This window comes from Petromyzon marinus, chromosome 62, assembly GCF_048934315.1.
Source record: "Petromyzon marinus isolate PM22_M1 ecotype Great Lakes invasive population chromosome 62, UKy_Petmar_22M1.pri1.0, whole genome shotgun sequence".
Lineage (NCBI taxonomy): Eukaryota > Metazoa > Chordata > Hyperoartia > Petromyzontiformes > Petromyzontidae > Petromyzon > Petromyzon marinus.
In genome coordinates, this window is record NC_133728.1 from 2,510,299 (window position 1) to 2,526,224 (window position 15,926).

Here is a 15,926-nt window from a genome sequence, read left to right on the forward strand (position 1 = left end):
GTGTTGTCTCTATTTATTTAAAGTTGCGCATTTTGATGTGACGTCACATTTCTCAATCCTCCCCCCCTCGTCACAAATGTCTGACCCCCCCCCCCCCCCCCAGGTGCGTGACGTCATTTATGGACGGCCTCTTAGCTAGACTTTCCTATGAGCAGGTATGCGGCAGAGGCAGAACGGTGTCGTGGGAAATTCAAAGCTTGGAAGTGTCTCTCGAAATAAACGTGCAAAAGTGAATAATCGCCATACGCTGACTTTATTATCTGACTCTAAAGCGAAGCCATGATGCACAACACGCAGAAACATGCAATGCTGCATACATTGGCTCGCATGTACAAACGTTACAAGCACTTGGGAATACAAATTGAATAGAAACACAACGAAGCACACGAGTAGTGCTTACTGCATACATTCTGATATAAATATAGAAAAAAAAAGCTGGGTTTTTTTCACCTGATGACGATTGCTTTTGTTGCGATCGAAACGTCGTGATATTTTTTATTATTTTTTCTATCGACGTGACTTTACCGACAGAACCAAAGAGTATGAATTCCTGCAGTCACGCAAGCTTTAAATCAAGATTTAATATAAAAACCGATAGTTTAAGAAAACACCGGACATCGTTAAAGAAAGTACTTACCACGTAAACTTTCATACAGTGTACTATTAATTCGGACACACTCTAATATATAAAGGGACGCAATAATGCAATCACTTTTCGTGAAGTTTACCTTTTAAACATACGCAAGAATACAATTAAAATCAAATAAACCTAAAAGCAAATATGTAAACTTTAAAAAAACCCTGTTTAAGAGCAAGAGCGGTCAGCGGCATGAGGCGGCGTTGTGTGGGAGACTGCTGGAACTTGGACATTTGTAATTAATATTAAATAAAAATAATAATTTTCCAGTTAAACTTTTTAAAAAATTTCGTGGGCAAATCGTTGAGCACAATAAACAACCACGTGTAACCAATGCCAACGATTCATTCGTGGGTCGAGATGGTCACGTGATGGCCACGTGATGGCCACGTGAACCTGTTGTCTATTTTTTTAATATTTGGCGCGTAATAATCTACGGCTCTACGAAGCCTCAACGACCTGAATTTTCAACACCAGACAATTCAAGATTTCATTTTTAAAAAGAACCGGCCCAGGTCCCGTCGATCCAGCGCCTCTTTGTGACTTTGACATAATTGTAATAATTAACACAATGGTCGAAGGACGATAGAGACCTTTACTCAATCCACTGCTGGATGAGGGCTTTCCAACACTGTGCTGGTTGTGTAGGCCGTTTGACCATACTTCACCCCGGCTGGTCAGTGGGGATTGGTGAAGGCGGGCAGCATAGACGTACAGTACAACTTGATATAAACACAACGTGGCCTCGCAGCCCGATGACGACCTGTTTGTGCATGGTGGACACCTATGACGGGACTATCCAAGCTCATACGACAATCGAAATGTCGTATGTAATTAATTTAATTTAATTTTTATTTCTACGTGACTTTACCGAAAGAACCAAAGAGTACATTTTGAGTTTGTGGTCGCATGGATTTTTCTCCCGGTCCTCCGGTTATTCCGTTCACTTTTAAAAACATGTGCTTCCAGAATTTGGCTGCTATAAATGTCCACATGACAAGCCACTTAACTGAGCTATCATTTGTGGCCAGGTCGCTTCTGAAAAAAAGCTACATCGCTCTAGTGGGGCTTACGTGGTAATATACAATAGTAGTTTCATAGTTTAAATAGTTTTAAAATTAAACATAGGTGGTTTCCTCTCGATATGTTTAATTTGCTTAATGCAAGCAACCCACTTTTATTTACAACATCAAATGTAATTAATTTTGTGGTCAAAATAATGTATTTCTACCTATGAGTGCAACTAAAAGTGTGAATTTAATTTGTTTTCCTTTGGCTAAGCGCTGTTTATATTTCAGTCCGCTTTTATCATAATTATTACAGCACGTTGGCATCCGAAATATGGGGGGGGGGTTGGGGTATTTTACTCCCATTAATTGCTCACCCCCCTTACCTCGTAACCTCGGCCACCCCCGGGCGACAGCATTAGTCCACACCATTACAGTCACATTTATCCGGCCAGGGCGACACACAAAGATCCCCCGTATAGCCTGCAACAGACTGTTGTGGCAAGTGCTGTTTAGTCTCAACTATTAAGGCCGGAACGGCGCACGACGGGGTGGGTGGCCAGCACCACGCCAGGCCGCTTTTGTCTCCCTAGTGGCGATGTTTACACATCGCACCAGGTACCCACTTGAGGCTGAGTCGCCCTAGGGGAGACCCATTACCGTTTCAATTAATTCGTCACTGGTGTTGGCCATGAGCGGGAATCGAAGTCTGGAGGCTGGGTTGTAAACGCAGCGCACTAACTCGCCACGCTACAGCTCCCCACTCTCTCATACACAGACACGCACACCTGTAATTAATCAGCACTTGAATTTTCTTTGGATCCCATTGGGATCATGTCCTACGAGCCTTTTAAGTCTTGTGAGGGATTACTGAGTTTGCCGGCATTCATAACAGTACAGCGAATAGGTTGATGACATATCCGTGTAAAGTAAAAAAAAAATTAAAGCGCTGCTCTTACAACCCGTCGGGAAATATCGTGTCACATTGTTCACTTGCGTGCGCTTTCGGATTGTATCCGCACACAGCGTTCAAGTACCATCATCCACCTTCAAGAGACAGCTCACGGCTCTCAGCCGTTGAAGCACTCACCCGTCTAGGCCTTCAATCGTCCAGGCACTCGTCCGTTCAGGCACTCGTCCGTTCGGGCACTCGTCCGTCCAGGCACTCGCCCGTTCAGTGCCTCGTCCGTTCAGTGCCTCGTCCGTTTAGGCACTCGCCCGTTCAGTGCCTCGCCCGTTCAGTGCCTCGTCCGTTTAGGCACTCGTCCGTTCAGTGCCTCGCCCGTTCAGTGCCTCGTCCGTTTAGGTACTCGTCCGTTTAGGCACTCGTCCGTTCAGTGCCTCGTCCGTTCAGTGCCTCGTCCGTTTAGGTACTCGTCCGTTTAGGCACTCGTCCGTTCAGTGCCTCGTCCGTTCAGGCACTCGCCCGTTCAGTGCCTAGTCCGTTCAGGCACTCGTTCGTTCAGGCACTCGTCCGTTCAGTGCCTCGTCCGTTCAGTGCCTCGTCCGTTCAGGCACTTATCTGTCTAGGTCAGGGGTCGGCAACCAAATAACTTTCGCCATTTTTTTCTAAATCCATGTAAAAGCAGCTCAATATTTGAAAGAGCCGCAGTGCACTGTGTGGCGAATACGAGACGCTGGTGGTCCTCCATAAATAACGTCATGAAGCTGCAGGTCCTTAGAGCGTTGCATGCGCCTCAGGGGCGTTTGTTGTCGACCCGTTCAGGCACTCACTAGTTCAGGCCGATGTACCAGGGACTTTCCTTCAGCCATTCAGTCACTCGAAAGTTCAGGTCATCACCAGTTCAGGCAGCGAAGACCGGGGACTTTCCTTCACCCATTCAGTTGCTCACCAGTTCAGGTTCTCACCGGTTCAGGCTAATGTCCGTGGGACTTTGAGCTGTGGCTCACCACCTGCCGAGTTCTCGATCGAACAGAGAGTCCGATTCAGCAGAAATAAGTGCACGTTCATGAATATGTTGTTGATATCTTTTTTTATTTGTTAGGATATCCCGAAGTTTCACTCCTCTTGCCGGAAGCTTCTTTCAGGAACCAAATCAGTTCGTTGAAAGGCTCCGAGCAATTGGAACAGAGCGCCGATCAAACACCAGAAGCGATACAATCCCAAAACAAATCGTATATAGCTAATAGAGCAGAATAATTTTATCGTAAAAAAAGAAAACAATCTTAAGAAAAAAATTCAACAGAAATATTTCCCAGAATTGAATTCCCCTCTCCCCAAAAAAATCCATAACACTGAAAATTTTTAGTAAAAAAAATAGTTTCTATATAAATGCTCTGTTGAAGTTAGAAATTCAATTTTGTATAAGCATAACCTGGGGGGAAACTGCTGCACCCCTAAAGTATTAAAAAGAAGCGACTTTCAAAAAGTGAAACAACGTTTTGTGCGTCACCGGTGGTGAAATGCAACGGTCAATGTCAAAAAATATACAGCATTAGAAACGCACTTCGCAGTACAACATTTACATGACTTTAAGACCCAATAATCCAGCGTAGAATACTGCAAAAATTATGCATAACAATGACAACATTTGACGTAATCACTCGAGAACGTGCCTGACCTCGGAAGCTCATGACGGCTGAGATGCGTGGACGTCAGTGCTGTTACCGATCACCTATTGCTAACCCGCCACAGCGCTGGGGAAGAGGTAGTGTGGCCAGCACCACACGCCCCTAGCTACCCATGCTCATGTTATGTTCTCTTATTCTATACTAGCTTTACTACCCGGCTTCGCCCGGGATTTGGATTCTTGTCTTGGATTAATACAAGACCTACGGCGGAGGGTCGGGGGGGGGGGAGTGCGTGACGTCAGCAGGCACACTGCGTGACGCTGCCGCATGCGGGTGACATCACAGGTGTGACGTCACCGATCACTTGCCGTGCAAAATGTATCCATTATTGCGCCCCCCCCCGCCCCCCCAAAATACAAAAGTCTATTTTTATACTTTTTGCATTGTGTACAGTCTGGAAGCTACCCACATGCCATATTTCAAGTTTGTTGCATGTTAGGAAGTATGCTAAACAATTTCGAACAGACACACGTATTCACAAATGTCCATTTTATATGTATAGATTGATGACGATGATGATTTATAGCGCGCAACTTACCTAAAGGTGCAGTGAGCTACCGTAACAGAGGGAGCACACGTGGGGGGGGGGGGGGGGTCAGGAAAGGGGCGATATGGGAGGGACGGGACGGGGTGGAGGGGTGAGAGGAAGGGGATAGGGCACTCGAGGAAGAGTTGAGGCTTGGAGAGAGGCACAGAAGGTAGGTTAAGGATGGCGACTGCTTAATGTACAGGGGAAGTCGATTCCAGTGGCCGGGTGTACACAGTGTACCAGATACTCGTCGTACAGGGTCGTGGCGACATAGGGGAGGCCCAGAACCCAAAGTTGGCTTGTCACTGATGTGCATCACAGCACAGTTATCTATTCACCATACCCGCCACTCCACACGCATTACACAGTGGTGTACACACACACATACCCTTAATTTCACCCGATAGATTACAGTAGCAAGTTCTGTGCAGTGAGAGCCTGCACTTCCGATTTGCACGGTTGGCTGCGTACGATGAACAAGAGAAGTTCAATATTCATGCATGCGTCCCATGTAGCATGCACAGGCTGTCGGAGAAAGTGCTTTCAGCGACCACACAAAGACAAAGATCCCCCTAAAGCCTTTAACATATTTTCGGGGCAAGCGCAGTTGCCGAGTGCCACCGATGAAGGCTGGCACAGCACACGGGGGGGAGGGGGGGAAGGTAGGTGGTCAATACCACCATGCCCGACCGCCTTTGTCTCCCCAGTGCTGATGTTTACTACACACTGCACAGGGTACTCATTTAAGGCTGAGTTGACCTATGGGAGGCCCCAGAGCAGTTGAAATATGCACCACTGTTATTGATCACGATGCAGTGCGCTAAGCGCCACCGCTTCCCATAAGGACACATAGACATATACAGTATATACCCACAGTGCTTTCAGCCAGCACACAAACGCATACACAGTAGACTCTCTATTACCCGCATGCGATTTATCCAGGGGCGGAGCCAGGATTTTGACTTTTGGGGGGCTAACTTTAATATTCTGAGATATCCAGTGTATGTTTTCCAATGGGCGCCACAAATGTATAAAACTAATTTTATTGGATTTGAACGCGGAGTTTATTAATAGGTCGGAGCCGCTGACGTGGCTAATAAGTTCGATAAGTTCGAAAGGCTGCCGCTCAAGCAGCCTGCAGGGCAGCACACAAGGTGGCAGCCTGCAGGGCAGCACAAGGTGGCAGCACAAGGTGACAGCCTGCAGGGCAGTACAAGGTGGCAGCCTGCAGGGCAGCCAAAGGTGGCAGCACAAGGTGGCAGCCTGCAGGGCAGCACACAAGGTGGCAGCCTGCAGGGCAGCACACAAGGTGGCAGCCTGCAGGGCAGCACACAAGGTGGCAGCCTGCAGGGCAGGACAAGGTGGCAGCACAAGGTGGCAGCCTGCAGGGCAGCACACAAGGTGGCAGCCTGCAGGGCAGCACACAAGGTGGCAGCCTGCAGGGTAGCACACAAGGTGGCAGCACAAGGTGGCAGCCTGCAGGGCAGCACACAAGGTGGCAGCCTGCAGGGCAGCACAAGGTGGCAGCCTGCAGCATTTTGCAGCAGCCGGATATCCGGTTATCCCGATTACCGACTTTCCCAAAATTTCAGGGGGGGCTAAGCCTTCCCCCCAAACCCCCCTGTGGCTCCGCTCCTGGGTTTATCCGATTTGCGGATTAACCGTGCATCCGAGATTTTGACGTAAATTAATAACTCATGGACTTTCCCTTCAGCCCAAATTAATAATCTAAAAACAGTTATACATTGTTATTCTTGTAAGTCACGTGCTTAAACCAAACAAATACAGACGACTCCTGCACCTACGGACCTAATCGGTTCCTGGACGCAAGTCGAGAGCCGCCGTAAGTCGTCGTAAGTCGAATCCTCATCTCGTCGTAAGTTGAATCCTCATCTCGCATAAAACGCAATGTTATACATTGGGGTTTCGTTCCTGGAAACCCATTACATGCCATAAAAATACCAAAATTGACCGCGAAAATAAATGAAAATAACCCTAAAAAAACATTGTAACAACATAACTTTTACAAGCATTTAAGTAAAAACGAGCACATTTCAAACTTCTTAAGTACTTTTCTGCATGTGCACCACATTTCCTCTTCTCAGAAGTAGTAGCCAAAGGTTAAAATATTTCAAAATTTTAAGAAAATTTACAAAGAGAGACGCCGCTGCGGTCGCTCTCGGCCAGGGGTGGGGAACGTCCGTCTCGAGGGCCTTATACGGCCCGCGAAATCATTTGGTGTGGCCCTGACAAGGCAACCGCAGGCGGGACTCGAAATTCAATACATCTAGAAGCAAACCTGGGAAAGCAGTTGCGAGTAGCAACATCATCAATACCAGATAACATCATCAATACCAGCGAACATCACACGCCTCGCCAAAGAGAAGCAGTTCCAGCCCATCGCATTAGGGGTGAGTTCATTAAAGGTTTGACCAAATATAACTGGATAATTTTGAAGTTGATAATTTTGTGTTGCCTGCGATTGATGTTATAAATATCCAAATGGCCCTTGGCAGAAAAAAGCTTCCCCACCCCTGCTCTAGGGGCAGCTGCATACTGACGGGCTATACAATGCATACACATACGGCGGAAGAGCAAAGCAGCACCATCAGGCGACGAGTCTGCGCATGACATGTGCGCTATACACTACTATACACTACACTAGGAGTCCACGCCTAACATGCATAACATGCACAGACTCCTTGCCAATCGACTCGGCGTCATCGCAGTCGTTAGGCGGGCGTAGATACGAGTTTTGTTCGTTACTGTGGGGGTCTTACTGACTATAAGAAAGGCTGGGTGGGGGGCGGGGTCGTAAGTCGAGCCGTCGTAAGTCGGGGGTCACCTGTAGGCGCGCCGGTTAACCCGAAATCCACGCGATCGCCTCTACAGTACAGTAGTTGCATATGTCTACAACAGCGGGCAGGGTTTGATTGATGTTGATTGGCTGTGGCTCTGCTGTCCACTCAGTGGGCCGAGTCTTCTGCTTTGCGGGAGCAGGAAAGTGTTTTCACTTGAGCACGTGCATCGATCGGTCGATTCTTTACTACAAATTTTTGTTTTGTTCATTAAAAAAAAATACATTTGATTAGATTTCGATTTAAAGCTTTCGTGAGAATTTTATTGCGTTATTTTATTTTATCAATGTATTATTTTATTCTCATTCTACGTGACTTTACCGAAAGAACCAAAGAAGGCATTTTATTAGCTTAAACATAATTTATATCCCTATATTAGTGGTTTTTGGCATTGAGATCCGCGAAAAATGGTTATATTTTTGGATTATCCGCGATTTGGAATTCCCGTGGCCATCCTCCCCCGTCATTAGCGCGGATAATCGAGAGTCTACTGTACATACAAAGACCCTCCCCCCAATTCTAGCCTACACGAGATGTTGGGACAAGTGTTTCCATCCTGCACACAAACACACTCACATACACAGACACATCTCCCCCATGCAGCCTACGCGGGCGACTGAGACAAGTGCTGTCCCGTGAGAGCACGCACACACGCGCGCACACACGCGCGCGCACGCGCGCTTGCTCAGCGTCCGTGCACGATATGAGCATAGATGGTGCTGTCCTGCTGGACTTGAGGCTGATGCTGGGCCGATCTCTGACCGCGATGCAGTGCTGCACGGTCCAACTCTGCGTAAGTGATTTCCGTCTCCACGATCTGCGCAATCACACACACAAAGCCAAAGTTAACCCGTATAGCCTTAACAGACGTTTGGAGGAAATGCTGTTAAGCAGCAAACACAAATACGGAGCTACCCCGTATAGGCTTAATAGACTTTTGGGGCAAGTGCTGTTGACCAGCAGACGAAAAGTTACCCTGCATAGCCTTAACTGCAGTACCGGGAGATGGAATCGAACTGGCGACTTCTGGGGTGAGTCCAGCGTTACGCTGTGATGCTATATCGCATGGGCTATATCTTTAGTTATCGCCACAGAATCAAAATCTTTATTAAAGCTCTTTTTTTCACAGATGTCCAGTAGGGACACGGGGGGTCAGAAAGTTACAACAATACAAAAAAAACACGATAGGAGTGCAGAGTAAAAATACACTTTTTATTTTACCAGGTAAGGCCCACTGAGCTATTAACTTCTTTTTCAGAAGCGACCTGGCCACAAATGATAGCTCAACGAAGTGACTCATCATCATCACGTGGAAATGTATCGCATCAGCCAAATACAACTAAACCCGTGACGTTTATTCTAAATGTGGTGGGAAAAACCGGAGGACCCGGAGAAAAATCCACGCGACTACGGGGACAGAGAGACACGCAAGCTCCCAATATAATGCAGGAGTCAGGCTCGGGAGCCAACCCACGACCTCCTGCATACCAGGCGAGGTAGTTAACATCTCCTAGCCACCGCTGCGGAGTTGGCAAATGTGCTCACATGGCGATGAAAAGGCGTCGCTACGAATCAATGGATACTTATTTGTTTGTGAGCGACTCGCTCACCTATTCTCTAATGTGCACTCCTGTCGCTTTATTCATATAGTTCGTTCTAACCTGCCGACCCCCCCCCCCCCCCCATCCTTACTGGACATCTGTGAACGACAAAAAGAGCTTCGTAGCTCATCGGATTCCCTCTCCTTGCGGTCTAAACGATGTAAAGGATTCTCGCTTCCCATGCTCTGCAGTTGCGTGCCGAGCAGTGCGCGCGACTGGACCCGGGCTTCTGGGTGAGAGCCTCTTCTCTGCCTCAACCCACCAGCTTCTTGGAGCAAGAGGCCGCGGGCGTCACGACGTCATAACAGTGAGCGCTAAGCGATGCCGCTGCCAGCGGCTTGTTCTGAAAGACAAGACGGCAGCACGGGGGGGGGGGGGGGCACGTGGGGGGGGGGGGCACGTGGGGGGGAAGCACGTGGGGGGGGGGGAAGCACGTGGGGGGGGGGAAGCACGTGGGAGAAGCACACGGTGGGTGGTGAGGCAGGGGGGGGGGGCAAGGAGAAAAGCAACAGATAAAGCATTTGGCAGAAGCAGGGACGTTTCAAAGCAACGTTTCCACTTTGTGCGAAGGGTTAAAAGGCTCGGTAAGGGCGCAGCCCTGCAGTCGCTTGCTCACGCCACTGGCCGGCAGATGGGGCCTTTGCTAGGCAGCAGTGGTGAGTTGTAGGGAGCCCTCTCCGAAGGGGGTAATTTTGGCCTACTCTTCCACTCTTGGCCAGACCGTCTTGGAAGAGGTTCCGGGTTACACCCCACCCATGCTGTGCCCCCACACGACCTGCCGATCGGCCGACCGCGGTGAAGTCACTCATCATGGTGGGTGGGCAAAGGCGGTGGCCGATTTGAGAAAGTTCCACCCCCTCCCCTTGTTTTTTCAGCTGCTGCGCCGGGAGGTCAAATCGAACCGGCGACCTCTGGATTGCAAGTCGAGTGCGTTTGTGCGCGTGTGATTCATTGTGGGAGGCGGTGGTGTAGCGACCTCCCGCAGACCAGGTGAGGTAGTTAACATCTCATCCCCCGTCTCAGTGAAGGTGTTAGGGAACGGGGAGGACCGGTTTCGGTACCAGTCGCCACGACACGTTCACCGTGGTCAGGAATCGACCTGACGCTTCTATGCTCACCAACCTTCACCAAACCCACACTGTCCAACGTGCTGAAGTAAGGACAAACAGACACCACCCCCTCAACGAACCACACAGCACAGGGCGGGGAGGGGGCCCCCTCATCCAGCAGTGGATTGGCAACAGAGGCGTCACGCGTGCCTGCGCACGACCGTGTCCATACGCTGGGTTGCGTTCGGCTCGAGCGGAATCTCCCGCGATGGCTGCGCGAGACAAACTCACCTCCGTGTTTCGCGATAAGTGGACGTCGCCCAGCCTGCAGGCGACAAGAAAGAGGGGGGGACACAATATGCAGCAGAAGAAGCGTGCATGTTAGCGTCCAGTCGAGTGAAGGCCCTCAAATGCATTTGAACGAGTTAGGCGGTACATCGGCAATGAACGGTATGTAAAAGAATAATTACTAAAAATATAAGAATACATTGGAAATGATATATATAATCTAATGAATATAACGAGATTTTCGTGCAATGTTAATTTGTTTCCCCATGCCTCGCAAAATCCCGGTCACGGAATCTCGCGGGGGTTGTTGGTGGTGCGCGCCGAAATCGGTTCCCGCAACATCGTAGCAGGTCGGAAGACGGAACCGTTCATAAAGAGCGGCTCCAACACGCGAAGCTTCGCACACACAGCCTGTTGCCGCACAGCAACCCCCGCCACGATGACCATTGGCTGGCTCAGTGTTCCCGAGGGGGACAATTTTGTTGTCGTGCCCTCCACTTGGTCGGGACAGTTCCTCGATTCAACGGGATCCCAAATCAACGGTCAATATTGACCTCTTTTTTTTTAACACGCTTTCATTTAACTCACTCTGTCTGTTGTTGTTGTTGTTGTCGTTGTCGTCGTTGTCGTTGTTGTATCCTCAAATCTTGTAACTCAATTTTAACCCACTTCCCAATGTGGTATCGACTGCAAACTTGGTATACTTATGTCATACTGATGACAATACTATATTCTATCATAAAAATAGAAAGCATATATTTTTAAACATTATTTTTTTATATGTTATGTTTCGGCTTGGGTCTAATTGTCCACGGTCAACTGACGTTGGCTGTGATTGGCCACGGTCCCCTTACGTTATGGCAAGCTTCGGGGCCACTTCCTGGAGTCGTGGAGTTCTTCCATTACTAGTACATTTAATTAAAGCGTGTTTTTAGAAAAGTTTTTTTTAAATATTACTTATTTTAGCTAGTCTCAGTAGACCGAATTGCGTTAAACTTAGCGATAGGAGTCAAAAGACCGATTTAGATTTGTTTTTACTGTTTCACGAGGAGCGGGTGTGTGATGCTGCACAACGTGTTGGCGCCAATGCGTCCACTTCTATTGACATCACGGGTCGCTCAACCCAGGCCCCCAAGAGCGGCCAGGCATTCGTGCTCACCCATTCGCGCTCTTCTTCATCCTCTTCTTCATGATGACACAGACCCCGACGGCGATGCCCATGACGATGATCAGCAGTCCAAGTCCGGCCCCTATCCAAACGAGAGATCCTGGTCCATCGCTTACTCTCAGACCTGTGCCTGACGTGGGGAAAGGAGGCACCACGGTTGACTAGGTAGACGTTAACTAACCTCGGCTGCAATACAAGAGTTTGTCGGCTCGATCCCAGCCCTGACGCCTGTTGTTACATTTGGAGTTTGCGTGTATCTCTCTCCTCGTGGTAGCGTGGATTTTTTCCTCCGGGACCTCCGGTTTTTCCCTCCACATGTAGAAACGTGCATTGAGATTATTTATATTGTTTTACTGCTATAAATTTTAACATGAAATCCTGATGGTAACTGTATATTTGGAGTTTGCGTGTCTCTCTCTCCCCGTGGTAGCCTGGATTTTTTTCTCCGGGTCATCAGGTTTTTCCCTCCACATTGAGAATCGGCATCAAGCGTTTATATGATTTTCCTGCTATAAATTTCCACATGACGACGATGAGCTACTACGTTGAGCTATTATTCGTGGCCAGGACGCTTCTGACATAGAGCTGTGTAGCTAAGTGGGGCCTTACACTAGGTAAAATAAAATAGTACATTTGTAATAGTGAGTTATCTGCATAATAGTAAGTATAAGACTTCATCGCGACTCCGCTTGAAGAGACAAGGCTTGAGGATGGGAGTCTTGATTGCGATTCCGGTGCCGAAGAGCACTCAGATCCAAGCAGGAGATTGACAACGTGGAGTTCCCAATTAAGTCTAATCCAAATTTAATTCATTCAATCGCTGGATGTCGGCGACTCGCCAAGTGAACGATTTCCCAGTTACATCATGGGACCTCCTTTACCAGGACCAAAATATGAGAATAGGTTTTCCCCCTTTTTTACTGGCAACAAAACAGCTATGTTAAGATGTTAAAACACCCAATTGAAACCTTTTTACAAGGAATCATGTCTGCATTAACCACAATACTTGTGGTCAGAATGCAAACAAAAGACATCGTCTGATAATATATGATGCATTGTCTTTGAAACCCATTGGTCCACACCAGAGACAGCTTTCTTTCGAGCCTAGTCTCAAACGGTGTTAGACCAGTTACCTGATAGTGGCGTGGTGGTTGGCACGGTGGTGGGCTGAGCGGGCGCATAGGTGATGTTGACTTCGATCTCGCCAGCGTCCGAGCCCATGTAGTTCACAGCAATGCACCGGTACATCCCGGAGTTACTCACAGCACGATCTAGAGTCAGCGTGCTGTGGTCAGAGCCATTCATATGCGTACCATTCCTGCAAAAGACAACGACAACGCAACAGAAGCGATAACATCAGAAACACATTTTTTGTTAAAATTCTGCCCAATCCCACCCCCCGCCCCTCCTCCTCCACGCCCACACAGGTTTACCCCGTGTGAATGTTTTAACGTATTTTATATATGTTGTATATATGTTACGAATGTTATGTATGTAGTTGTATGTTACGTATGTTATGTATGTATTATGTTGTACGTATGTTGTGTATGTTGTTACGTATGTTAGTATGTATGTTACGTGTTCTGTATGTTGCTATGTATGTTGTCACGTATGTTATGTATGCATATTGAACTTCTTTCCCACCGTACGTAGCCAATCGGAGGTGCGGGGCGAAGAAGGTCAACAAACTCCGGCGTCATGGCGAGAGATGAAGAAGCCGTTCACAAAATTCCCCCCCCCCCCCCCCCCCATCGCATGAGAGAACGATCCGCGGAAGCGGACGTCGGAGAGCTACCTCCGAGATGCCCTTCGAGCGACCTCTGGGCGCTCGCGCGGTCAGGGGCGCAGCAGCACTTCCCCCAGCCGCCGTGCCACTTGGGAGCAACGTCGGTAGCACGTGACGGTGGAACAGACACATTATTTTGATTCTCAGGAGCTGGAATTTATTCAAGTCAAATTGCACAAGCAATACTTTTTTTAAATTATATCTTTGGGTGAGATTGCGTAGGTGTAAATGTGTCGTTAAACTCGCGGCCACCACCACCTGACACAGCCAATTAAGTAAGGGTTCGTCACGTGATCAAAACGTCGCAATTAATTACTAAAATTATAACTTTTATTTTAGCAGGTAAGGCCCACTGAGCTATATAGCTCTTTTTCAGAAGCGACCTGGCCACAAATGATAGCTCAACGAAGGGGCTTATCATCACGTGGAAATTTATAGCAGCCAAATACTCTAATCGCATGTTTCTAATTGTGGAGGGAAAAACCGGAGGACACGGAGAAAAATCCATGCAACCACGGGGTGAACATGCAAACTCCACATATGCAGGCGTCACAGTCAGAATCGAACGTACTACCTCCTGTATATCAGGTGAGGCAGTTAACATCCCACCAATGGCACCAACCGGTTGCGTGTTAGAGAGTAAAACTCACAACAACATTTAACAATTCGAATAGCCCGTGACGTTTCGTGTGCAATTGTTTTTTAAACGTCATTTTTTTTTTTTTTTGCTGCAGTCATCGCTGACCAGGGCTGAGATCGTCAAATCGCTCCGCTTGAGATCCCGCTTTAAATCCCGGGAACCAGCGGCTTAAACTTGCGATTCCAAAGCAAGAATCTGAGCACTGCCAGCTCAGCGCTGCACGACCTCTGGCCAGCTTAATTTTTACATGACTTGCGGTTAGTATGAATGTTTAAATCATCCTCTTTCATCCTGAAGCTCGGAAAGGAAATAAAATAGAAGTATAAAACCACACACAACGCATGGAAAATGAAAGAAAATTACAAAAGTAATTGCTGTTCGCCTGTGGAATGCCGCGCGTTGTTTTCATGATGCGAATTGGATACAGCGCGTTTAATGAATTGTTTTATAACGTGGATGTGAATCGGATCTATAACGCGATCGAGCGAACGGAACTCGCGTCGTGCGAGGTAGGAATAAGCAGTCGTAGCAGCTGCCTCGGCGTAGCGTCGCACGAGGCGGGATGCTGCTGGATGCTTCCAGACGCCACCCACGTGCCTCGGTCTTTGTCCGACCCTGTGTTACGCACCTCACGTGTTATTGCGGACCGTACTTTACCCACTATATTACAATATTTATGACGCTGCGAATGTTCTGTATAACGTGGGGTTCTTCAGGAAGGCAACTACTACTACTGCCGTTATAGAACAGCCTGTCATGGAAAACCTATAGCGAAACACTCCGGCTGCGTGTGGATTGTTTTTTCGGTTTGTGTGGTGTATCTCTGGAGAAGCACGCGGAGCGATAGGCAAGACATCGGAGCGAGCGATGCACCGCACGCGGTACGCGCTGAAAGCAGACAGGAGAGCAAGTATCACCATCACCGTCATGTCGTGAAAACCCGATGTCGTATTTACAATTACTATTTACAATGATTTTTTTTTTATTTTACCAGGTAAGGCCCCACTGAGCTTATGTAGCTCTTTTTCACAAGCAACCCGGCTATCACAAATGATAGCCTGACGAAGTGGCTCATCATCATCACCACCACGTGGAAATTTATAGCAGCCAAATAACTTTAAACACGTGACGTCGATTATAAATGTGGAAGGGAAAAAAATCAGAGGACTCCGAGAAAAATCCACGCAACCACGGGGAGAGAGAGAACATGCAAACTCAAAATACACAGCAGGCGTCAGGAGTTGGGATCAAACCCAGACTTCCTGTATACCAGGCGAGGTAGTTACCATCTCCTAGCCACTGTATCAGGTCGCATCGTGAGAAACGACATGGTGGCAACCTTACCGACACACCAGAACCCTCACCTCATCCACGAGTACTTGGCGCTGGGATTGGCGTCGGCACGACAGCTGAGAGTGACCTTGGTGCTTCCCTCTTGCATGGGGCCAGTGACTCCACTGACCGTCACCTCCGGCTTGTCTGCGAATGGTAGAATACGCAAACCTGCCCTTGTCACTGCCGCCACTGCTATTACTCCTGTCCTGTTTCCGTGTTGTGTTTGTTGTTGGTGTAAACGTTCTGACCCCATGCCCCGTACTGGACACTTGCTAAAAAGAGCTTCTTAGCTCATCGGATTCCTCCGGTATGAACAAACATTCCGATTCTGATTCGGACGAAAACCGCCCAACGGCGGCGTGTTCGACCACCCGTTGCGGAGGTTCGTGGTTTCGAATCCGCCGAGATGTTAACTACCTCGCCTTGTGTGCAGGAG

The 15,926-nt window shown here is 48.2% G+C and overlaps 1 protein-coding gene across 2 annotated transcripts in view; it reads right to left on the bottom strand.

The window, feature by feature from the left end:
* Nucleotides 1-3,621: 3,621 nt before the first annotated feature.
* The window catches only part of LOC103091727 (nectin-1), a 39,734-nt gene continuing 27,429 nt past the window's right edge, over nt 3,622-15,926 (bottom strand). Inside the window, exons 4-9 of one of the 2 annotated variants that reach the window (XM_032977139.2) lie at nt 15,520-15,634; nt 12,863-13,047; nt 11,721-11,859; nt 10,565-10,598; nt 9,487-9,567; nt 3,622-8,440 (exon numbers count right to left, since the gene is read on the bottom strand). In XM_032977139.2, the coding sequence (XP_032833030.1) occupies nt 8,309-8,440; nt 9,487-9,567; nt 10,565-10,598; nt 11,721-11,859; nt 12,863-13,047; nt 15,520-15,634 (686 nt within the window). In that variant the 3' untranslated portion in view covers nt 3,622-8,308. The remainder of the gene's footprint in view (nt 8,441-9,486; nt 9,568-10,564; nt 10,599-11,720; nt 11,860-12,862; nt 13,048-15,519; nt 15,635-15,926) is intronic. The other variant, XM_032977140.2, reaches the window with a different exon arrangement.